Source organism: Podarcis muralis, chromosome 18 (assembly GCF_964188315.1).
Source record: "Podarcis muralis chromosome 18, rPodMur119.hap1.1, whole genome shotgun sequence".
Lineage (NCBI taxonomy): Eukaryota > Metazoa > Chordata > Lepidosauria > Squamata > Lacertidae > Podarcis > Podarcis muralis.
The window spans coordinates 12,082,317-12,106,276 of record NC_135672.1 but is presented as its reverse complement, the minus strand read 5'-3'; the positions used below and the strand labels follow the sequence as shown (position 1 = coordinate 12,106,276).

At 49.9% G+C, this 23,960-nt stretch overlaps 1 protein-coding gene across 4 annotated transcripts in view; it reads right to left on the bottom strand.

Annotated features, from left to right (window-relative positions):
- NFIC (nuclear factor I C) overlaps positions 1 to 23,960 on the bottom strand; it is a 92,591-nt gene that overhangs the window by 21,849 nt on the left and 46,782 nt on the right. For all 4 annotated transcript variants that reach the window (XM_077921998.1, XM_028713657.2, XM_077921999.1 and 1 more), the window contains exons 3-6: positions 4,624 to 4,698; positions 3,133 to 3,207; positions 2,338 to 2,461; positions 1,453 to 1,577 (exon numbers count right to left, since the gene is read on the bottom strand). In XM_077921998.1, the coding sequence (XP_077778124.1) occupies positions 1,453 to 1,577; positions 2,338 to 2,461; positions 3,133 to 3,207; positions 4,624 to 4,698 (399 nt within the window). The remainder of the gene's footprint in view (positions 1 to 1,452; positions 1,578 to 2,337; positions 2,462 to 3,132; positions 3,208 to 4,623; positions 4,699 to 23,960) is intronic.

Genomic DNA, 23,960 nt, shown 5'->3' with positions numbered 1-23,960 from the left:
AAAGCGAGATGAGCGCTGCAACCCCAGAGTCGGCCACGACTGGACCTAACGGTCAGGGGTCCCTTTGACTTTTTATTTTGGGGATAGATTTGCAAGCTAACAATAGGGGAATGTTGGGGCTTCGCCACCAGCCAAATGCTGAACGATACTGTTGTGGATACCTTTGCAAGCTAATAACAAGAATAATAATTTTTGAATGGGTTTTAATTGAGATGGATAAGATTTTGGAACGCAGTAAAAAAAACCAAACCATCCATTCTTGCATGCAGGGGGGGTGGGACCCACCTAAATTATATAATTTGGCATCTGAATGATTAGGAGTAGTAATTGTACAGCGGAACCTCATTTTTTTGAGCGCCTTGGAAGCCGGACGATTTGGAACCTGGACACCAGAAACTCGGAAGCGAATGATTCTGTTTTTGAACGCGCCTCAGAAGTCTAACGGCTTCCGAGGCGTGTTTCTCCATTTTCTGAATGGAATTTGCTGAGTCCACACAAAAAAACACTTATGTCCCTGTGGAGACGGCAGTCCCGAATCGGTGGCACATGCCCTTCTGGCTTGCCCTCTTGATAAAGACTTGAGGAATGAGGTTATCATCCCTCTTTTATCGTCCATTCCGGGTCGCCCAGCCACTGCCCCAGGGTCCTTTCTCTTGGCAGAGGAAGACGAGCAGGTGACAGCAAAGGTGGCAAGGTTTTTAGCTGCGGCGATCAGAATCAGATCCACTATTTGACCATTGATTCAAAGCCCCAAAATGCATTCTATATGAGAGCTGGACCATCAAGAAGGCTGATCGCCGAAGAATGGATGCTTTTGAACTCTGGTGCTGGAGGAGACTCTTGAGAGTCCCATGGACTGCAAGAAGATCCAACCTCTCCATTCTTAAGGAAATCAGCCCTGAGTGCTCACTGGAAGGACAGATCCTGAAGCTGAGGCTCCAATACTTTGGCCACCTCATGAGAAGAGAAGACTCCCTGGAAAAGACCCTGATGTTGGGAAAGATGGAGGGCACAAGGAGAAGGGGATGACAGAGGACGAGATGGTGGGACAGTGTTCTCGAAGCGACCAGCACGAGTTTGACCAAACTGCGGGAGGCAGTGGAAGACAGGAGGGCCTGGCGTGCTCTGGTCCAGGGGGTCACGAAGAGTCGGACATGACTAAACGACTAAACAACAGCATAATTGACTTTTTTATTTCGAATCTTTGTATATCGTATTGTTGTTTTATTGCTGTGGCCAATGGCTGACGCAAATAAAGATTCGTTCATTCCTGCTGCTCCCCCAATATTTCCCAGCTTCTCCACTCTGCAGCCTCTGGACTGTGTCCTTCTGCAAACCTCTGTTCTAAATCTATACTGGCCTCCTCTTCTCAGGAAGGTGCTCCTCCGGACCCCACTCCCCACTCCGCGATATCCCTACATTTTGGGGCATCCCGGCTCCCCTCCGACTTACCCCCTTCCATGTCTTCCGTCCAATTGCGGCTGCTACTCGTGGGGGAGCTGGGCGACGTGTAATATTCGCCCCCTGGGCTGCCGTCCAGGTCGTCCTCCATCGAGCCGGACTTATGACGTTTACTCCTGAGGTGAGGCAGAAGGGGGAAGAGCAGTTAGCGTTCGGGTTGTTAACGGAGAAATCTGAGGGCTCCCTTGGACAAAAAACAAGGACACCAGCCAGGAATACCAGAGCAAAACAGCAGCCAGTTGGCTTGGTCTTTATTGAAGACAGACAGGACTCCCACCTGCCACCAGGTGGAACAAGATGGAAGCCCTGAACCAAAGAGAACCCCAACTTTTATTAGCTGCTAATCCCCATGTTAGGGACGCGGGTGGCGCTGTGGGTTAAACCACAGAGCCTAGGACTTGTTGATCAGAAGGTCGGCGGTTTGAATCCCTGCAATGACGGGGTGAGCTCCCGTTGCTCGGTCCCTGCTCCTGCCAACCTAGCAGCTCGAAAGCACCTCAAAGTGCAAGTAGATAAATAGGTACTGCTCCGGCGGTAAGAAAAACGGCGTTTCCATGCGCTGCTCTGGTTCACCAGAAGTGGCTTAGTCCTGCTGGCCACACGACCTGGAAGCTGTACGCCGGCTCCCTCGGCCAATAAAGCGAGATGAGCGCCACAACCCCAGAGTCGGCCACGACTGGACCTAATGGTCAGGGGTCCCTTTACCTCTACTAATCCCCATGTCAAAGGTAAATGGACCCCTGACCATTAGGTCCAGTCGTGGCCGACTCTGGGGTTGCAGCGCTCATTAGGAGAAGGCTGAGGGAAGGACGGGGTAGCAAGGGAAGGCGATGAAAGGATGGGAACACAGCGCCACAACTCCAAGCCCGGACTCACCCGCTGGAGGAAGTGCTGGGGAGCGTCCTCCTCATGCCCGTACTCGAGGGGTTCAAGTCGTAGGCGAGGTGCCCCTGCAGCTCCCCAAGGGAGAAATTTGGCCCTGTGCCCGTCACCACCGGCGCTGCGGAGAAGGCAGAGAAAGGGGGTCAACATTTGTTTATGTACGCCACAACAGCTGCAAGAATACTTTTTGGCTCAGAGATGGTAGCAGGAGGAACTCCCTACTCTGGAAGATTGGCAGATAAAGATGGCCGAATACATGGAGTTGGCGAAGTCAACGTGTTCTTTCTTTCCCATTTACTGCTTTATATTGCATTATTTATTTCCCTTCCCCCCCCAAAAAAAGAGCTCCTGTCCGCCATTAATCGCGCGGCCAACCGGAAGTCGCATTATTTATTTCCGGTTCACACCCCATTTCTTAGGTCTCCCCAAGTTATTTTCAATTTATACATTCCCCCCTTTCTCCCTCAGCTGTCTATTTGTCAATTCCTGCTCGTATACTTTCTGATTCCCTTAAAAACAAAATAAAAAAAGAACAGAAGCAAAACAAAGGAGTTTGCTCTGTCCGAATTGGACGCCATCTTGAATCTAGGAATCAAATCAGTTTCGTCGACACGGACTGGGAGCAGCAATTCCTCCTTGCACAATTATGACCGTGCAGCTGCAGAGTGCAAGACTGCTTGTGCAAAAGTTACCCTGCCGGCACAACACAAAAAACAAACCACCAGAACCTCAGGCCAGGTTTTCACAAAGGCCAGCGATACAAGAAGCAGCGAAGAGAGGCCTACTCACTCCGGGAAACTTGGATCAGCTCCGTGACGCTGAACACCCCGGACGTGACGAAGTTCTCTTGGAAATCTGTCGCGTCTGCGGAAAAAGGGGGAAAGAGAGATTAATTGAGCACAGGGAGCATAACGACCTGGGAGGAATTGAAACGGGGAAACTAGATGCACAAACAAGATCCTTCGCTTTCCTTCTTATTAAAAATAAACAAATTGCCAGGATGAAACAGGAGGCATTCCCTGTTTAGAAGAAGCATTCCCTGTTTAGGGGAGGTATTCTCTGTTTAGAAAAGGCATTCCCTGCTTAGAAGAAGCACTCCTTGTTCAGAGGAGGTATTCTCTGTTTAGAAGAAGCACTCCCTGTTTCGAAGAGGCATTCTCTGTTTAGAGGAGGTATTCTCTGTTTAGAGGAGGTATTCTCCATTTAGAATAAGCACTCCCTGTTTAAAGGAGGTATTCTCTGTTTAGAAGAGTTATTATCCTTTTAGAGGAGGTATTCTCTATTTAGAAGAAGCACTCCCCGTTTAGGGGAAGTATTATCTATTTAGAAAAGGCATTCCCTCTTTAGAAGAAGCACTCCTTGTTTAGAGGAGGCATTCTCTGTTTATGGGAGGTATTCTCTGTTTAGAAGAGGCATCCCTTGTTTAGAGGAGGCATTCTCTATTTAGAGAAGGTATCCTCTGTTTAGAAGAAGCACTCCCTGTTTAGAGGAGGTATTCTCTGTTTAGAGAAGGTAACCTCTGTTTAGAAGAGGCATCCCTTATTTAACGGAAGCACTCCCTGTTTAGAGGAGGTATTCTCTATTTAGGAGAGGTATTCTCTGTTTAGAAGACGCACCCCCTGTTTAGAGGTGGTATCCTCTATTTAGAAGAAGCACTCCCTGTTTCGAAGAGGTATTCTCTGTTTAAAGGAGGCATTCTCTATTTAGAGGAGGTATCCTTTGTCTAGAAGAAGCATTCCCTGTTTCAATGAAGCACTCCCTGTTTCGAAGAGGTATTCTCTGTTTAAAGGAGGTATCCTCTGTCTAGAAGAATCACTCCCTGCTTAGAAGAGGTATTCTCTGTTTAGAGGAGATAATCTCTGTTTAGGTACTCCCTGTTTAGCAGAGGCATTCCCTCCTGAGAATCAGGGATGCCTCCGTAGCTAGGATGGCCAGGGAGCAAGGGAGTTGTAGCATCTGGAGGCCCTCAGATACTCGCATGCCTGACCTAAGAGGTATCATTTCCTTACTACATGCCAGAGACGGAGGAATGCCTCTGTTTAGAAGAGGAATTCCCTCTTGAGGAAAGAAGAACGCCTTAGAGGAAAAACGGAGAATATGAGGGTCTCCAGAGCTTGCGGGACTCCACCTCATATCAGCCCCAGCTGACAGCATGGCCAATGGTCAGGAATGATGGGAGTTGTAGTCCAACGGCATGGCATTCTCCTCACATCCCTGCTATAGGGACGTAAGACGTTTCTCCTCTTCCCACTTTTGTGCACTGAGCATTCCTTGACTCACCCAACGTGATGATGGGCTTGCTGTCCTCCTGGTCAGAGCCGATTCCCGTCCTGGGGCTACTGCTTTGATCTGAATCTGAAAAGGAAAGATGGAGGCGTGAGCTTTGCGACTGCAATCGGCCCGGGCTAATGATATCTCCGATTACCTTGCACCAAAATCCATTCAGAGATCTGAAAAGGAAGAAATATAAACAGCATTTGGAACTTTTTAGCTTAAAGAAACGGGGACGCGGGTGGCGCTGTGGTCTAAACCTGTGCCTCCATGGACAGCAGTGAGTCCAGAATGACTCTCAGGCTGCGCACCTGGTCCTTCAGGGGCACAGTTACCCCATTCAGGACCAGGGAGTCCCCCACACCCACCCACCTCCTGTCACCCGAAAACAGTCCTTCTGTCTTGTCAGGATCCAGCCTCAATCTGTTAGCCGCCATCCATCCTCCAACTGCCTCCAGACCCTCACAGACTCACATTATCGCTCTCACTTACAGCCCGCGTGACGGGTCACGATTATGGATGGCCACACATGCCCATTCGTGGAATGAATCTGTGGCACGATGAGAGAACATTCCTGCTGGACAGACAGAGCCTGTCTAGCCTCCAGTTCTCCCAGTGGCTAAACCAGTTGCCCCAAGAGACATCTTCTTTCGTTGAGATTGGAGGGACTAGGCATGCCAGAGGTCTGGAAATTGCCGGACACCCCCCAAAAAGCTCCACAACTTTTGTGTCCAGATTTTCACTTCCTTTTCTTTCATATATAACTTTTTATTGGGTTTTCTAAGCAAGAAACAAGAGACGCGGGCAGCGCTGTGGTCTAAACCACGGAGCCTCTTGGGCTTGCCAATCAGAAGGTCGGCAGTTCGAATCCCCGCAATGACGGGCTGAGCTCCCGTTGCTCGGTCCCTGCTCCTGCCAACCTAGCAGTTCGAAAGCACGTCAAAGTGCAAGTAGATAAATAGGTACCACTCTGGCGGGAAGGTAAACGGTGTTTCCGTGCGCTGCTCTGTTTCGCCAGAAGCGGCTTAGTCCTGCTGGCCACATGACCCGGAAGCTGTATGCCGGCTCCCTCGGCCAATAAAGCGAGATGAGCACCGCAACTCCAGAGTCGGCCACGACTGGACCTAACGGTCAGGGGTCCCTTTACCTTTACACCTTAGCTTAAAGAAAACAAGGAGAGGAAGAGGCGAAAGCTGGGGAAACAGCTGGGCAGAGTATAATAATTGCTGTTGTTTATAAAAATTCGTGGCCTGCGAAAAGTGGGGAAATCAACTCGAATCTTCTCTAACACGCACATTTTCTCAAAGCAAACTCCTCCTAATGTTTATATTTCCCCAACGAGATGCATTTCTGCATTTTACTTTCGCAAATATACGTGTTTATATGCACGCTTTGCCCTTGTTAGTGCATTTCTGCCTCTGTCTCTTGGCTGCGCCGCAAAATTCAGAGAAGTGCAAATCTCGGAGCGCGGCAGTGTTTCGCAAAGGGCGAAGTAGCTACTTCTGCTTTCGAAGGCAAAGGCGAGGCAGTGTGGTACAGTGGTTAGAGTGCCGGACTTGGACCTGGGAGGCCAGGGTTCAAGACCCCTGTGCTTGGCCGTGAAGCTCACTGGGTGAGAGCAAATGAAATTGGACGGATTTTGTCTCCCGTCCCTCACTCTGTGTATCTGGATCGATCCCAATACTTTTTCACAGGGGAGTAATTTCACACATCCAGAAGGATGCACCAGTTGAACTTCTGCCTGCCGGCACAGCAGCCCTTTCACAACAGGCAAAGTGTGGCAATACCCGCTAATGACCCCCCCTTCAACCCTGGACATGGGCGTATTCAGGATTTTTGTCAGGGCAGGCAAAGTTGTCGAGCCTTTCTTGGGAAATCACGGGTAAAAATACCCCGTAAATAGGACATTGCGGGGGGCAGGTTTCTGCTAAGGGTGGGGGCAGAACCTCAAATAATTTAGTACCTTGGTTCTCAAACTTAATCTGTTCTAAAACCAAAGCGTTCCAAAACCAAGGCGCGCTGCTTTCCCATAGAAACCTCTGCCCTGATATGATGGACTTTGGGGTGCTATTTTCAACACCGCTTGGCACACTCTTGGCCCCAATCTGTGCATTTTTTCTGCACATTGCTTGGCCAGAGAACAGCGCCATTCGGGGAAGCGTGGGTTTTGACAGAGGGCTGTGTTTTTGGTTTTTGTAGTTTTTAGAAAGAGCAAGCGAGACAGATAAAGGTAAAGGGACCCCTGACTGTTAGGTCTTGTCATGACCTACTCTGGGGTTGCGGCGCTCATCTCGCTTTACTGGCCGAGGGAGTCGGCGTACAGCTTCCGGGTCATGTGGCCAGCAGGACTAAGCCGCTTCTGGCGAACCAGAGCAGCGCACGGAAACGCCGTTTACCTTCCCGCCGGAGTGGTACCTATTTATCTACTTGCACTTGGACGTGCTTTCAAACTGCTAGGTTGGCAGGAGCAGGGACCGAGCAACGGGAGCTCACCCCGTCATTGCGGGGATTCGAACTGCCGACCTTCTGATTGGCAAGTCCTAGGCTCTGTGGTTTAGTGAGATAAGCTTGGCGTTAAATGCGGACTGAATCAGCTGCCTCCTCGATGGCTGATCATCGACGGGACTCTATATCCGGGGCAGCCGACAGTCCAATCTTTCCACCGACCGAGATGAGAAAGCCACAAGGTGGACAGGGGAGAGGAGGCCGAGGGAACACTCCACAAGGGAGGGGGGGAGAGCCAGTGTGGTGTAGTGGTTAAGAGCAGTGGACTCGTAATCTGGTGAACCGGGTTCGCTTCCCTGCTCCTCCACATGCAGCTTCTGGGTGACTTTGGGCCAGTCACACTTCTTTGAAGTCTCTCAGCCCCACTCACCTCACAGAGTGTTTGTTGTGGGGGAGGAAGGGAAAGGAGATTGTGAGCCGCTTTGAGACTCCTTCGGGTAGTGATAAAGCGGGATATCAAATCCAAACTCTTCTTCGAAAAAGGGTGAGGGGCTGCCAGCTCTGCAGGGAAGGGGGGGATATAACTGGGCTCCCGAGCCACACACTTGTGCCACAGACAAATGTACAGTGCTACCTCGGGTTACATACGCTTCAGGTTACATACGCGTCAGGTTACAGACTCCGCTAACCCAGAAATATTACCTCGGGTTAAGTACTTTGCTTCAGGATGAGAACAGAAATCGTGCTCCGGTGGTGCGGCAGCAGCGGGAGGCCCCATTAGCTAAAGTGGTGCTTCAGGTTAAGAACAGTACAGTGGTGCCCCGCAAGACGAATGCCTCGCAAGACGGAAAACCCGCTAGACGAAAGGGTTTTCCGTTTTGGAGGTGCTTCGCAAGACGAATTTCCCTATGGGCTTGCTTCGCAAGACGAAAATGTCTTGCGAGTCTTGCCATTTTTTCCCCGATTCCCCCCCCCTTTTTCTAAGCCGCTAATAGCCTTTTAGCAGCTCAGCCGCTAAGCCTTTAATAGCCGCTAAGCCGCTAAGCCGCTAATAGCGCTAAGCCGCTAATGGGGTTGCTTCGCAAGACAAAAAAACCGCTAGACGAAGAGAATCGCGGAACGGATTCTTTTCGTCTTGCGAGGCACCACTGTATCAGGTTAAGAACGGACCTCCGGAACAAATTCAGTACTCAAGCTGCTGTACCACTGTAATTCAAGGGAGCCATGGGCCCAAAAAGGCTGCAAAACCCTGGGCTTAAATGCTTGGGTGAGATTGCGTTGCAGCCGGTTGACTTTTTGCTGCAGTTTTTGTGTGTGTGCACGCCGGACCAGGCCTTCCTCGAAGGGAGAACCACGGGGACTCTCCGTGCAGAGAGAGGTGGGGAGAAAAAACTCACCCACTGCAGCAACTCTCCTCTCCTCCCCACACCAGACTCGCCGGCCCCCTCCTCCCTCCTTCATCAGAAACACTGCTCACGCCTCGGCCAGGCTGCAGCCCAGAACTCTCCGTTCCAGGCTTTCCATCTTATCTAAAAATAATCAGGCTCTCCGGGCCATCAGCAGAGCAGACGCTGAGCTCAGCACTAATGGTTCCTAGTAGCATCCTGGATTAGACAACCGCGCACCCCTCCCCACTCCACTCTGCCAGCCCAGGCTCTGCTCTTTCTCGCCCCCCACCCAAACGCCCCACATGCAAAACCCTCTTTCTCTTCCTTCTGCAGAAATTGGCACGTTTCCTGCTGCTCCTTGAACCAGGAGCCGTTTTCAAACCAGGGTCTTTCTTTCCATGGGTGTCATAGATGTGGCTGGGGGGGGGGGAAAGAGGGGGCAGCTGAGACCCTGCTAGATCCTTAAAAATTATTGATGGTACACAATGAATGTTGGTGCTGGAGGAGACTCTTGAGAGTCCCATGGACTGCAAGAAGGATCACACCTATCCATTCTGAAGGATCTTCTCAGGGTTCTATAGTTACTTATTTCCTCTTTTTTTAAAATAATTTATTAGTTGAATATAAGAAAAATAACTCAACACCTTCAAACATTACTCCAATTAAAATAGGGGCGGCCTAAGGGACACTCTGGGGTCAGATCAGAAACCGGGACGGCTTCAGTAAATCCGGGGCTGTCCCTGAAAAATAGGGACGCTTGGAGGGTTCGCCTATTGCCTCTGCGTGAGTTTCTGTTCTGAGCGGGCCTCCCGATTGCAAGATCGGGGACTTGTGCAGAGACACGGTGGGCGTACCCAATTCAAATCTCAGAGTCTTTCAGCAGCAGCCGTCTTTCTTGAAATATGAATGCAAATGTCGGAGGGCGTGCGTGTGTATCGAAATTACTAGTGGGACATTTTGGGGGTTGGATCGGAAACCGGGACAGCTTCTGCGAATCCTGGGCTGTCCCTGAAAAATAGGGACACTTGGTAAGGTAAAGGTAAAGGTACCCCTGCCCGTACGGGCCAGTCGTGTCTGACTCTAGGGTTCTGCGCTCATCTCACTTAAGAGGCTGGGAGCCAACGCTGTCTGAAGACACTTCCGGGTCACGTGGCCAGCGTGACAAAGCTGCTCTGGCGAGCCGGCACCAGCACAGCACACGGAAACGCCGTTTACCTTCCCGCTATAAAGCGGTACCTATTTATCTACTTGCACTTAGGGGTGCTTTTGAACTGCTAGGTGGGCAGGAGCTGGGACTGAACGACGGGAGCTCACCCCGCCGCGGGGATTCGAACCGCCGACCATACGATCGGCAAGTCCTAGGCACTGAGGTTTTACCCACAGCGCCACCTGTGTCCCTTCAGGGACACTTGGAGGGTTTGCCTATTGCCTCTGCATGAGTTTCTGTTCTGAGCGGGCCTCCCGATTGCAAGAGCGGGGACTCGTGCAGAGACACCGCGGGCGTACCCAATTCAAATCTCAGAGCCTTTCAGCAGCAGCCGTCTTCCTTGAAATACGAATGCAAACGTCGGAGGGCGTGCGTGTGTATCGAAATCTACTAGCGGGACATTTCAGGGGTCGGACCGGAAACCGGGACGGCTTCTGCGAATCCTGGGCTGTCCCTGGGAAACAGGGCCTGATTCCCATTTCTTTTCTGTTTTTAAAACGGCGCTCACCTGCACAGAGTGGCGCAACTGCCAGGCAGACTCGGGAGCAGCTGTGGTTAATAAAACGCGGAGGCCGTGCCCAGCCAGGTACCATGAGCCAAAAAAGACGACGACAAGGGGAGGAATAACCCGTCCAGGAGGGTTGCCAACGATGGCTGCTGTCCGAACTCTCCCTTCAAAATCCTGGCCCCCTGTTTTCATCTACTGAGCTCGCTCCCGGCTTCGGGAACTGGGCCAGTGCCAGAGCACCCTGCCAAAAATATTTCTCCTCCCCGTATCTCTTTCCATCTCTCTCTCTCTCCCTGATCTGCAAGCTGGCTCGCTTTCGGGCTCCCAAAATCCACAGGCCTCCCTCGGCATCCCGTTTTGCAGCCTCCCCGTCCGGATCCGTCCCGCGGTTGTATGGAAAGGGTTACCGGGGAGGACCCGAGAGCGTCCCATTCAGTGTGCAGTTTTGCATCTGCACCTTTCGTTCGTCCCTATCACAAAATGCCACCCCCCCGCAAAATAAAATTTATTTTGGAAACATGTGGCATGCTTTTCCTTGGCTGGAAATTATGGGGTGGTCGTCCCGTTCCCCTCCATTTTGTTTGTGTGCAGACACGGTGTTGGTGTGTGTTTGCACAATTTTGTGCCGGGGGGGTTTTCCGAATGCAAAATGGGGTGTGTTTACACACCTTCCGAACACGTGGCGAGTGTCAGCAGCCGGGGGAGGCCATTTTGTAGCCTCCCCCTTCCCTGCCGGCCCACGACGCCCCACCCACCCCACCAACGGCCATTTTGTGCCGAGTTCGAAACCTCGGAGATGGGGAGGAACAGCAGGAGGATGGGGCGGGGGGGGGAGAACGGGAAAGGAAAACACCCCCTCCCAATTTCCCTTTGCCCCTCCGCCACAAAAACAAACCTAATGTTAAAATGTCAAGGTTGCTACACCGCCATGGGAAAACGTACCAAACACCACTCAACTGCTGCGGTCGGCAAACTCGATTCCCTACGGACTCCAAAGACCCCCAAGAATCTGACGAAATAACCCAAAGTTGCTGTTTCTTTTTTTAAAATGTGCCAATGTGGACAAACCACCATACGGAAATCTCTTTTTTATTATTTTGTTTTCTTTCCGCCCTTAGCTCCGTATTCTCTCAAAAGGAGAGGGAATCGGATTTTATTTTTTTTTATTTTAAATTGAGGGAGGGAGAAGAGGGAGGAAACGAGAGAAAGGGAAGGGGGGGTGGAAGAGAGAGAGAGAGAGAGAGAGAGAGAGAGAGAGAAGGCTTCCAGCCGAAAAGAACACACAGTTTGCCAGCTGTTTACTTTGGACATGGAATTTTGGCTCTTGCTCTCGCAGCTTACATATATATATATTTATTTTCAAAAAAAAAAAAAAGTATCGTTCCAGGCCTCCAGCCTTTTCCCGGACGGTCCTAAATGCCAACTTCTATCTCCCCGCAGCTCCTCCTCCCCCTCTCTCGTGCGCGACGGCGCATGCATGCGCAAAGGCAGCCATTTTGCAAGCAGCGAAAGGACACCCCGCGACCCGCCGCCGTTCCGAAAAGTTCCTTCCCCGCTTGGCAGCCATCTTTTAACATTTTTTTTTTTTTTTTTTTGGAGAATTCCTCTCTGTGCAAAGAGGCAGTTCGCCTGCCAAGCGAGAGGGAAGGGCGCCAGGCCGTTGGGCTCAGGAATAGGGGAGGGTTGTCTTCGCACCGGCACACAAACACACACACAAACACACACACACACACACCCTCTCTCTCGATATATTTTTCATTTCGGTTCCAGAAAGGAGCCGCCGGCCGGTACCCGTTGGCAAAGAGGCGCGGCCCATCTCATGGGGAACTACGCAAGAAAAGTCAGGGAGAGCAAAAGGACAGGAGCTTTTCCCTTCCTCGTCCCATTTGCAAAAGTTTTGGGTTGTTTTTTAAACGCACAATTTTCCGGAAGCTGTTTTTTTCCTATTATTATTATTGTTAAGTATTTTTCATTAGGGATTTCAACATAATTTATCAAGAATACATCATCTTCATTCCCCTCCTTTCCCCCCCTCCCCCTAAAAAGAACATACAGTGGTACCTCGCAAGATGAATGCCTCGCAAGACAAAAAACTCGCTAGACGAAAGGGTTTTTTGTTTTTTGAGCTGCTTCGCAAGACGATTTTCCCTATCGGAAACGTCTTGCAAGTTTGTTTCCTTTTTCGTAACACCGTTAATACAGTTGCGACTTGACTTCGAGGAGCAACTCATAGCACGCGGTGTGGTAGCCTTTTTTGAGGTTTTTGAAGACTTTGGTGATTTTTGAAGCTTTTCCAAAACTTTCCCGACACCGTGCTTCGCAAGACGAAAAAAATCGCAAGACGGCAAAACTCGCGGAACGAATTAATTTCGTCTTGCGAGGCACCACTGTAAAGTCAAGCAATCGATTAAAACACACCTTGAATTCAAATTAAGATCAGAATAAGATCAGATGGTGACCCACAAATTATAACTAGAACTCTAGGAGTTGGAACACCCAGTCAGTTGGGTGGGGTATAAACAGTGAAATTGTTATTATGGTGATGACTGAATAGGATGTCCCTATTTTCGTCAGAGAAATGTCGAAGGGTATTCTCTCAGGCGCTTCCCAGTTCTTGTCCCGCGTTTGTTGGCAGCCCTCCATGGCTTAACAGCTTCCGGAAAACCGGCAAGAGAAACTGATGGATTATGCGGAATTGGCGAAACGGACGCATCAAACTACGTGACAGGGATAACTGTGACGTTAAAGAAGAATGGGAACCTTTCACGAAGTGCTTAAAGGAACAACAAAGTTAACTGGACTCCTTGGCAGGTTTTGAGCAAACGCTCACAACTCTTTATTGGTAGTATAGGTAAAGGTAAAGGGACCCCTGACCATTAGGTCCAGTCGTGGCCGACTCTGGGGTTGTGGCGCTCATCTCGCTTTACTGGCCGAGGGAGCGGGCGTACAGCTTCCGGGTCATGTGGCCAGCAGGATTAAGCCGCTTCTGGCGAACCAGGGCAGCGCATGGAAACGCCGTTTACCTTCCCGCCGGATCGGTACCTATTTATCTACTTGAACTGGCGTGCTTTCGAACTGCTAGGTTGGCAGGAGCTGGGACCGAGCAACGGGAGCGCACCGCGTCACGGGGATTCGAACCACTGACTTTCGATCGGCAAGATCAAGAGGCTCCGCTGTTTAGACCGCAGCGCCACCCGCGTTTCAGTTATCATAAAAGATGTGGGAGAAAATGATGAACAACGGGACCCGCAAAGGGCAGGAGAGAAGTCCAGGAATCTGGAATCTGTTGGAACATTTTAATCTGAAAAACCAAATAAATAATTTCCTTTTTTAAAAAAATAATGGATCGATACAGCAAAGCTCTCCGTAGCAGTTTGTTTCGGACGGATTAAACTTTTAACCTGAAAAACCAAATAAATAATTTCTTTTTTTAAAAAAAATGGATCAATACAGCAAAGCTCTCCGTAGCAGTTTGTTTCGGACCGTGCGTGAAATAAAACCCAGCCTCCAGACCAACACGGAAGCCCCTTAACCAGTTTCCAAACTGGTGGGTAGAATCTCTCCCTCGCTTCTTCTTCTTCTTCTTCCTCCAGAGGTGCTTATTCTGAATACCTCCCTCGCTGCCATTCTGAGCTCGCCACCATGTCTACACCAGTCCGACGCAAATGTTCCATTTATTCATTAAAGGCCCTTTAATCTTCTGATGTCTGCAGCATCGCCATGCCTCCGGCGGGCTCCCTCCTCCCCGGTAGACGTTTGAATTCTTCGCCAGCCGGAAGAGCGAATCTGTTGCTATCTGGATCGAGAGACCAAGTGGCTTTATTCGGCGCAAACTATTGTTTGGAGGGAGGGTTGGTCCCCAGCGCTAGTTGTACACAGAGCAGATCCGAGAAAATGGAAGGAGTAACTTAAGAGTCATTGGGGTCTACTCTTGAGGGGTGTTTTAAATCGGAACCAGTGAAGGTCCTGTGTGAGTGCCTGGAGGCGGTTGGAGGATGGATGGTGGCTAACGGATTGAGGTTGAATCCTGACAAGACAGAAGTAGTGTTCTTGGTGGACAGGGGGCAGGCAGGTGTGGGGGACTCCCTGGTCCTGAATGGGGTCACTGTGCCCCTGAAGGACCAGGTGCACAGCTTGGGAGACATTTTGGACTCACAGCTGTCCATGGAGGCGCAGGTCAATTCTGTGTCCAGGGCAGCTCCATCTGGTATGCAGGATGAGACCCTCCCTGCCTGCAGACTGTCTGGCCAGAGTGGTGCATGCTCTGGTTATCTCCCGCTTGGACTACTGCAATGCGCTCTACGTGGGGCTACCTTTGAAGGTGATCCGGAAACTACAACTAATCCAGAATGCGGCAGCTAGACTGGGGACTGGGAGCGGCCGCCGAGACCATATAACACCGGTCCTGAGAGATCTGCATTGGCTCCCAGTACGTTTCAGAGCACAATTCAAAGTGTTGGTGCTGACCTTGAAAGCCCTAAACGGCCCAGTATCCCTGAAGGAGCGCCACCACCCCCATCGTCCACCCCGGACACCGGGGTCCATCTCCTGAGGGCCTTCTGGCAGTTCCCTCCCTGTGAGAAGCGAGGTTACAGGGAACCAGGCAGAGGGCCTTCTTGGTGGTGGCGCCCTTCCTGTGGAACGCCCTCCCATCAGATGTCAAGTAAATAAACAACTATCTGACTTTTAGAAGACATCTGAAGGTAGCCCTGTTTAGGGAAGCTTTTAATGTTTGACGTTTTTCCGTGTTTTTAATGTTCAGTTGGGAGCTGCCCAGAGTGGCTGGGGAAACCCAGCCAGATGGGTGGGGTATAAATGAATTATTATTATTATTATTATTATTATTATTATTATTATTATTATACTGACCTGTGCCTCCATGGACAGCTGTAGGTCCAAAATGACCCTCAGGCTGCGCACCTGGTCCTTTGGGGGCACAGTGACCCCATTTAGGACCAGGGAGTCCCCCACACCCGCCCAAAGGCACACTACATTGCCTCTTGAGACAGGCAGTGAGTACAATCTTATTGGTCGCAAGACTTTACTGTGTTATAGAGCATCCATTTGTTATCTTCCACTATCACCCTCTTTATTCTTCCTTCCTCCTCCTTCCTTCCAGCACTCATCACTTCCTTCCTATTTTCCAGTTCTCCCCCCGCCCCCATTACAATTTCAAAGATCCCTTTGATCAAGTCCCGAATCCCAGCTGCGGGAAACCGCAGGAGGGGAGAGCTGCTCTTGAGTTCGAATTCTGCTCTCGGGGGTTTTCGCAGGCACCCGGTTGCCCCGCTGCGAGGCGCTGGGTTGGAGAGGCCTCTTCTTAGCTCCTTTTGACAATCAATATCATTATTTTCTCGGCTGTTGGCCGATGCCCCCGGCGGCTGGCAAGGAACGGCTTAAACCGGAGCGAGGGAGCCCTCAAAAAGTTCTTTTTGGGTGTGTGTGTGGAGGAAACGGCTGAGCCAAGCAAATCGATAGCTTGTTTTCTCCTTCGGAGGGAGGAGAGGAGAGGAGCCCAGCCCTGACTCTCGTGACCTGGATTGAAGCCATCGATTCAACATCTCATTTGCAACACCAGACACCTAGCTGCATTTTAAAAACCTCAAGTGCTGGGCTGGACTGCGCACTCCCCGGCTGCTGCTGTTGCTGTTTCGAATCCTCGCCCTTTGGAAAGCGAGGGTGAGAAAGGGCTTTGTTCCCTCCTCATTGGCCGGAGGGGGAAAGGACCTGCGGTTTGGTTGCAAATCAAACGTGAGGACTAGAAACCTCTCCGAGTATTTGTGGGGTGGCACTGTGGGTTAAACCACAGAGCCTAGGACTTGTCGATCGGAAGGTCGGCGGTTCGAATCCCCGCAATGACGGGGTGAGCTCCCGTTGCTCAGTCCCTGCTCCTGCCAAGCTAGCAGTTTGAAAGCACAAAGTGCAAGTAGATCAATAGGTACCGCTCCGGCGGGAAGGTAAATGGCGTTTCCATGCACTGCTCTGCTTTGCCAGAAGCGGCTTAGTCCTGCTGGCCACATGACCTGGAAGCTGTATGCCGGCTCCCTCGGCCAGTAAAGCGAGATGAGCACCGCAACCCCAGGGTCGGCCACGACTGGACCTAACGGTCAGGGGTCCCTTTACCTTTAATCCCTCCAGGGATCCCTAATTCTCTAGCTCCCTAGTTCTTTTTAGGGAACTTTTTAATGTTTGGTGCATTACTTTATTTTAATATTGTGTTGGAAGCCGTCCAGAGTGGCTGGGGAAACCCAGCCAGATGGGCGAGGTATAAATAATAAATGATTATTATTATTGTTATTTTCATATACCTGAAGGATCATCTCCACCCCCATTGCTCCGAGGGCCTTCAGGCGGTTCCCTCCCTGCGAGAAGCGAGGTTACAAGGAACCGGGCAGAGGGCCTTCTCAGTGGTGGCACCCACCCATCAGATGTCAAGGAAATAAACAACTATCTGACTTTTAGAAGACATCTGACAGTTTAGGGAAGCTTTTAATGTTTGATTCTGTTTTTAATATTCTGTTGGGAGCCACCCAGAGTGGCTGGGGAAACCCAGCCAGATGGGCAGGGTATAAATTATAATTATTATTATTATTATTCTCTTCAATTCCCACAATGCCTCTTAAAGCAAGCTGCATATATTCCATCAGCTCAATTTGCCATCCTTCTTCAGTTGGGACCTCGCTCGTTCTCCATTTTTTGGTTAACAAAACACGGGCCGCAGTAGCAACATACATAAATAGCCTTTTTTGACACCTGGGAATTTCCATCTGAATTATCCGCAACAGGAAGGACTCTGGATTTTTTGGGAAAGTACTTTTAAACCATTTTCCCAGTTCGTTATAGATCATTTCCCAATACTATTCTTAAATCCTTTTTGCCCCGTGAACTGAATCGCCCCCGATTCTTTTTCTCCCTCGTTCTTTTTCATATATATGTATATATTCTCTTTCATTCTCACCTTGCCTCTTGAATCAGTGTTTCCGAAACTTGGTTCTCCAGCTGTTTCTGCACTACAACTCCCATCATGCCTAGCGAGTGGGACCAGGGATCATGGGAACTGTAGTCCAAAAAAACAGTCTCCTTCTTTTATCTGTCTCCGGGGGGAGAATTACAGCGTTACGACCGACGGGGCAACCGTCCTTCGGATTTTTACGGTGTTTTTCTTTCTTTCGTTGCATCGTAGAATCTTAGAGTTCGAAGGAACCCCCAGAGGCATCTAGTCCAACCCCACGCAATGCGGGAATCTGGGCCAAAGCATCCCCAACAGATGGCCCCATCAAACCTCCACTTAAAAACCTCCAAGGATGGAGACTTCACCACCATTCACCAGCTCTCCCTGTCAGAAAGTCCTTCCTGATGTTGAGTCGGAAGCTCCTTACTTGTCGCTTAAGTCGTGGGTTCGAGTCCTACCCTCCACCGGAGGAGGAAACATGTCTGCTCCGTCCTCTGACCTGAGAACAACTCTCCCCTCTTGTGGCTTTTCAGAAATAGGCATTCAGCGGCCTCTGGCAGTGAAGGCGGCATTGTGGCTACCCGCCGATAGCCGTACGCTCTGCAGATTTGCCACCGCCTCCTCCTTCAAAGGCCTCTTGGGCTTGGATGTTTTCCCGAGCAATTACGGTTACGACAGGCCGCAGTTCCCATCAGAGGCGGCTAGCTGGGGGAGCGCCCCCTCCCAGTGGAGAGGGGGGGAAAGAGAAAGCAAAAAAGGAAAAGAGGAGGAAGAGAAGGAAAGCAAGCAAGAATGTTAGGGTTGAAGGAGACAGGAGGGCTGCATCAATAGGAGTCTAGCATCTAGATCAAGGGAAGTAATAGTGCCACTGTATTCTGCTCTGGTCAGACCTCACCTGGAGTACTGTGTCCAGTTCTGGGCACCACAGTTCAAGAAGGACACTGACAAACTGGAACGTGTCCAGAGGAGGGCAACCAAAATGGTCAAAGGCCTGGAAACGATGCCTTATGAGGAACGGCTAAGGGAGCTGGGCATGTTTAGCCTGGAGAAGAGGAGGTTAAGGGGTGATATGATAGCCATGTTCAAATATATAAAAGGATGTCATATAGAGGAGGGAGAAAGGTTGTTTTCTGCTGCTCCAGAAAAGCGGACACGGAGCAATGGATCCAAACTACAAGAAAGAAGATTCCACCTAAAGATTAGGAAGAACTTCCTGACAGTAAGAGCTGTTGGACAGTGGAATTTGCTGCCAAGGAGTGTGGTGGAGTCTCCTTCTTTGGAGGTCTTTAAGCAGAGGCTTGACAACCATATGTCAGGAGTGCTCTGATGGTGTTTCCTGCTTGGCAGGGAGTTGGACTCGATGGCCCTTGTGGTCTCTTCCAACTTTAGGATTCTATGATTCTATGAGTTACTCAAGCCAGGAATTTCCCCCCGACTCAAAAACCCAATGTCCATCCAGTCTGCGGCCACCGTGTTGAGGCTGCCAGCCACCGGCTCTTGACAGCTGCCATACCAAATGTTGGTATGTGCCCCTCCAGATGTTGCCAGCCCAATGGTCAAGGTTGCTGGGAGTTCTTCTTTGGCCATCTCTCGTAGCCGAGTAAGATCGTCTTCCATAAACACGGTTTTAGCAGTAAGTCCGTAATTCTGGATCCACACGTCCTTCCACAGTGGGGACATAGGTTTCTGGGCGGGAGTTGATCCTGGTGAGGGTTTGCCAAGCGTGCCTTCCTCTTAGCATGTTTCTCCCTCTCGTCCTGAGTTCGAGTGTCTCCAAAGCCCACTACACCTTTGGGAAAGGCTGTTCTCCAACTGGAGCGCTCGCAGGCCAGTGTTTCCCAATTGTTGGTGTTTATACTACATTTTAAAAAATTGGCCTTAAAGGTAAAGGGACCCCTGACCATTAGGTCCAGTCGTGGCCGACTCTGGGGTTGCAGCGCTCATCTCACTTTACTGGCTGAGGGTGCCGGCGTACAGCTTCCGGGTCATGTGTCCAGCAGGACTAAGCCGCTTCTGGCGAACCAGAGCAGCGCACGGAAACGCCGTTTACCTTCCCGCTGGAGCGGTACCTATTCATCTACTTGCACTTTGACGTGCTTTCGAACTGCTAGGCTGGCAGGAGCAGGGACCGAGCAACGGGAGCTCACCCCGTCATTGCGGGGATTCGAACCGCCGACCTTCTGATCGGCAAGTCCTAGGCTCTGTGGTTTAGACCACAGCGCCACCCACACCCCAGATTTGCCTTGAGCGAAACTTTATCTCTTTATCTACTTTTACCTCTTTATCTACTTGCGCTGGTGTGCTTTCGAACTGCTAGGTTGGCAGAAGCAGGGACCGAGCAATGGGAGCTCACCCCGTCGTGGGGATTCGAACCGCCGACCTTCTGATCGGCAAGTCCTAGGCTCTGTGGTTTAGACCACAGCGCCACCCGCACCCCAAATTTGCCTTGAGTGAAACTTAATGCCCCTTCTCACCACCAGCTGTGAGGTTTGGGCTCCCAAATTTCCACAGGATGCAAAATATCCGTGCTGTAAGTCGACGCTTTACGAATTTTCAGGGGGAATTCTTTTTACAATTTTGTTTAAAGATTCGCAGACCGAATATGCATTTTTTTTTTGAAAATTCGGCTGAGATAAGAGCGTAAGGCTCTTAAACTCAGAGCTGTGGTTTCGAACCCCACGTTGGGCTAAAGATTCCTATACTGAGAGGGGGTGTCGGAATAGATAATAGATACCTACGTGGTCCCTTCGAACTCTCCTATTAAAAGAGAGATAGAAAGAAGAAATGGATATCACCGCTGCAGAATTCTGGGGGACGGAGTTTAAGACTGGAAAAAAGTGTTTCTGCCCATTGTACTTTTCTCCGATTTTGTCAAACTTGTATCACAATAAAATCTTTAATATTTTTTTAAAAAAAGATTGAAAAAGTGAAGACACAGAACTCACAACTGCAGTCCGTCCCCGTTTCTGAAGAAGCATGCGTGAGTGTGCTCTTTAGGAAAACCAAACAGCGAGTCTGAAGTCTGCAAACTTTTTAACAATGCGTCCAACACGCCCAGCAGGAGAGGCGCTGCAAAACACCCACACCCCGGGCTGCTGGAAATTAAGATTTTTCCTCCCCCCTCCCTTCTTTCGTTTGAGCGGAAGTTCAGACTTTCAAATACAAGGGTGCAAGAATTGTGGGCTGCAGCAATTCAGACGGCACGGGGGTGTGTGTGTGTGTAGAAATCAAATACATGTGTGTGTGCATGTGTTTAAATGTAGATATGAAATTGGAACAGCCCCCCTTTTTTTGCAGAAAATAACCCCCCACAAAACACATTTCCCAGGACCACAGAGTCTGAGTTTCAGCACACACAGAGAACACAACAGCCCTTTATATAAAACCCGGAAGAGCCCTGATTGTATAATCGCCTCCGCCGCTTATATAATCGGCAGGGTGAAACAATTTGTTCCCGCTGCAAATCCTGGCTGAATCTGCCAGAGTTGGTCTGGCCGATGGAGCCTGAAGCTTTGGGGGGGGGGTGGAGGTGGAGAGAGCGAGAGGAAGGGCTTACCCCCTTTGCCTTTGCTCCTGCGCCTTAACAGCGGCTGAAATATCTTAGGGTTAGCATTTCCACACACACCCCGGTGGTGCCGGGTACTCGTGAGCCCCCGAAAAGGCATGTTTCAAAAGGAGGGTGCCCGGCGCAACTCTGTAGAAGCTGGTCCTTGCCTCTGACAGCATCTTAAAAAGCAGAGACATCACCTTGCCAACAAAGGTCCGTGTAGTTCAAGCTCTGGTTTTCCCAGTAGTGATGTATGGAAGTGAGAGCTGGACCATAAAGAATGGATGCTTTTGAATTCTGGTGCTGGAGGAGACTCTTGAGAGTCCCATGGACTGCAAGAAGATCAAACCTCTCCATTCTGAAGGAAATCAGCCCTGAGTGCTCACTGGAAGGACAGATCCTGAAGCTGAGGCTCCAAGACTTTGGCCACCTCATGAGAAGAGAAGACTCCCTGGAAAAGACCCTGATGTTGGGAAAGATGGAGGGTGCAAGGAGAAGGGGACGACGGAGGACGAGATGGTGGGACAGTGTTCTCGAAGCTACAAACATGAGTTTGACCAAACTGCGGGAGGCAGTGGAAGACAGGAGGGCCTGGCATGCTCTGGTCCAGGGGGTCACCAAGAGGCGGACACGACTAAACGACTCAACAACAACAATGTGTGCCCCCATGCATTTGATTAAATCCTTTTTTTGCGACCCGCAAAAAAAGAGAGAAGCCCACAGAGGAGGGTGCCTAGCGCATCTCTGTATGATATGTCGCTTTTGCCGCTGCTTCTGTGTTGGGGAGGAGAAGTGCTTTTGCATGAGGTTCCTCCATGTGGTCTGTTTTTCCGACGTAAAGGTGGAAACAGAATGAACTCTGTCTCAGCGGAGGTTCCTGTTGCATCTCTGCAGGAGTTGCAAGTCAATTCTGTGGCCAGGGCAGCTCCATCTGGTACGCAGGATGAGACCCTCCCTGCCCGCAGACTGTCTGGCCAGAGTGGTGCATGCTCTGGTTATCTCTCGCTTGGACTACTGCAATGCACTCTATGTGGGGCTACCTTTGAAGGTGACCCGGAAACTACAACTAATCCAGAATGCGGCAGCTAGACTGGGGACTGGGAGCGGCAGCCGAGACCACATAACACCGGTCTTGAAAGACCCACATTGGCTCCCAGGACGTTTCCGAGCACAATTCAAAGTGTTGGTGCTGACCTTGAAAGCCCTAAATGGCCCAGTATACCTGAAGGAGCGTCTCCACCCCCATCTTCTAGCCTGGACACCGGGGTCCATCTCCTGAGGGCCTTCTGGCGGTTCCCTCACTGCGAGAAGTGAGGTTACAGGGAAGCAGGCAGAGGGCCTTCTCAGTGGTAGCGCCCTCCCTGTGGAACGCCCTCCCACCAGATGTCAAAGAGAACAACAACTATCAGACTTTTAGAAGACATCTGAAGGCAGCCCTGTTTAGGAAAGCTTTTAATGTTTGATGTATTACAGTATTTTAATATTTTTTTGGAAGCCGCTCAGAGTGGTTGGGGAAGCCCAGCCAGATGGGGGGCGGGGTATAAGTAATAAATTATTATAATTATTATTATATTTAATCCGTTCCAGAAGTTTGAAAAGTTCGAAAAGCGAGGATCAATTTTGCTGGCTGCAAAGTCAGTGGTGAAAAAATGAAATAGGAGGCTTGGAAGTTGTTTGGCTTCCGAAAATCGTTCAAAAACCAGGGCATTTACTTCCGGGTTTTCGGCAATCGGGAGCCAAAAGGTTCCAAAGCCGAAGTTTGATTGTACAGAAGACACCGTATTTTCCCGTCTATAAGACGCCCCATGTATAACACACCCTCTTTTTTTGGAGACTCCGGTTCAAGAAAACGGGGGGAGATCTATCCGTGTATAAGAAGACGCCCCCCAATTTTGGACATTATTTTTGGGGGGGGGACCTAGTCTTACACGCGGAAAAATATGGTAACTGTTGAGGAAACAATGGGACTAATTTAGCCAGCTAGCCCTGGTGATCATCTAATGTTTATTGGATGGGTTTCCCCCCTAAATTGATTTTTGATTTTATTGTTATTTACGCTTTATACCGTATTTTATGCTTTTGTTGTTGTTGTTGTAGCATCAATTAAGTGTTTTAAATTAGTCGTTAGCCGCCCTGAGACCGGTTTCCTGAACTGGGAAGGGTGGGGAATAAATAAAAAGTTATTCTTTATTCTTCTTCTTCTTATCATTATTCTTATTCTTATTATTACAGTAGACAACAAATAACTTGTCCTGAAAAACAAAAAAGCAGACCTTTATCGTGCCCTAGTTTCATTTGATAATAATAATAATAATAATAATAATAATAATAATAATAATAATAATTTATTATTTAAACCCTGCCCATCTGGCTGGGTTTCCCCAGCCACTCTGGGCGGCTTCCAACAAAACACTAAAATACAATAACCTATTAAAGATTAAAAGCTTCCCTGAACAGGGCTGCCTTCAGATGTCTTCTAAAAGTTTGGTCGTTCTTTTTCTCTTTGACATCTGATGGGAGGGCGTTCCACAGGCGAGAGGTGGCCAGGCGAGGTCCCTGCGCCTTTAAACCCCGAATGTGCTTGCGTCTCTGCCCCGCCTCGTCCTCGCCTGACCCCTGGCGCAGGCAAACCCCAGCCCAGTCCCTGGGCGGGTCTGACCCACATTCCTGGCCAGGGCGAGGAAGAATGGAAAAGCAGAGAGAGGAGGAACTGAATTTCCCCCCTTTTTCCTTTCCTCCCCCAGAGCCGGTTTAGAATTTCACCCTTTGCTCCAAATACTCACAGAAGGCATTTTTTTTAATCATGTGACACCCCCCTCTTTTTAAAACCCCTACGGTATTGTATATATTTCCCATAGATCCCAACGGTATTGTATATATTTCCCATAGATTTCAGAGAAGGCACCCAGAGGTCATCCAGACCAACCCGCTGCAAAACGCAGGAATATACCGCCCCCCCTTGCCGCAAGTCTCTTCGGAACCTTTGAATGACGAGCCACAAATAAGTTTAATAAACAATAATAATAATAGTTTTTTATTTATACCCCGCCCTCCCCGGCCATGGCTGGGCTCAGGGCGGCTAACACCAGTAAAATTACAATAAAAACATAATATTGGGGGGACGGACCAATTTAAAACACAGGTTAAAAACACAGTTTAAAATGGAGACTCCTTTTAATAATAACCCCCAATGGCATCTCTGGGTACTGTTGAGGTCGCCCCCTGCCTGAAACCCTAGCCATGCAATTCTTAATCACAGGGCCACGGGTTCGAATCCCGACGTTGGGCAAAAGATTCCT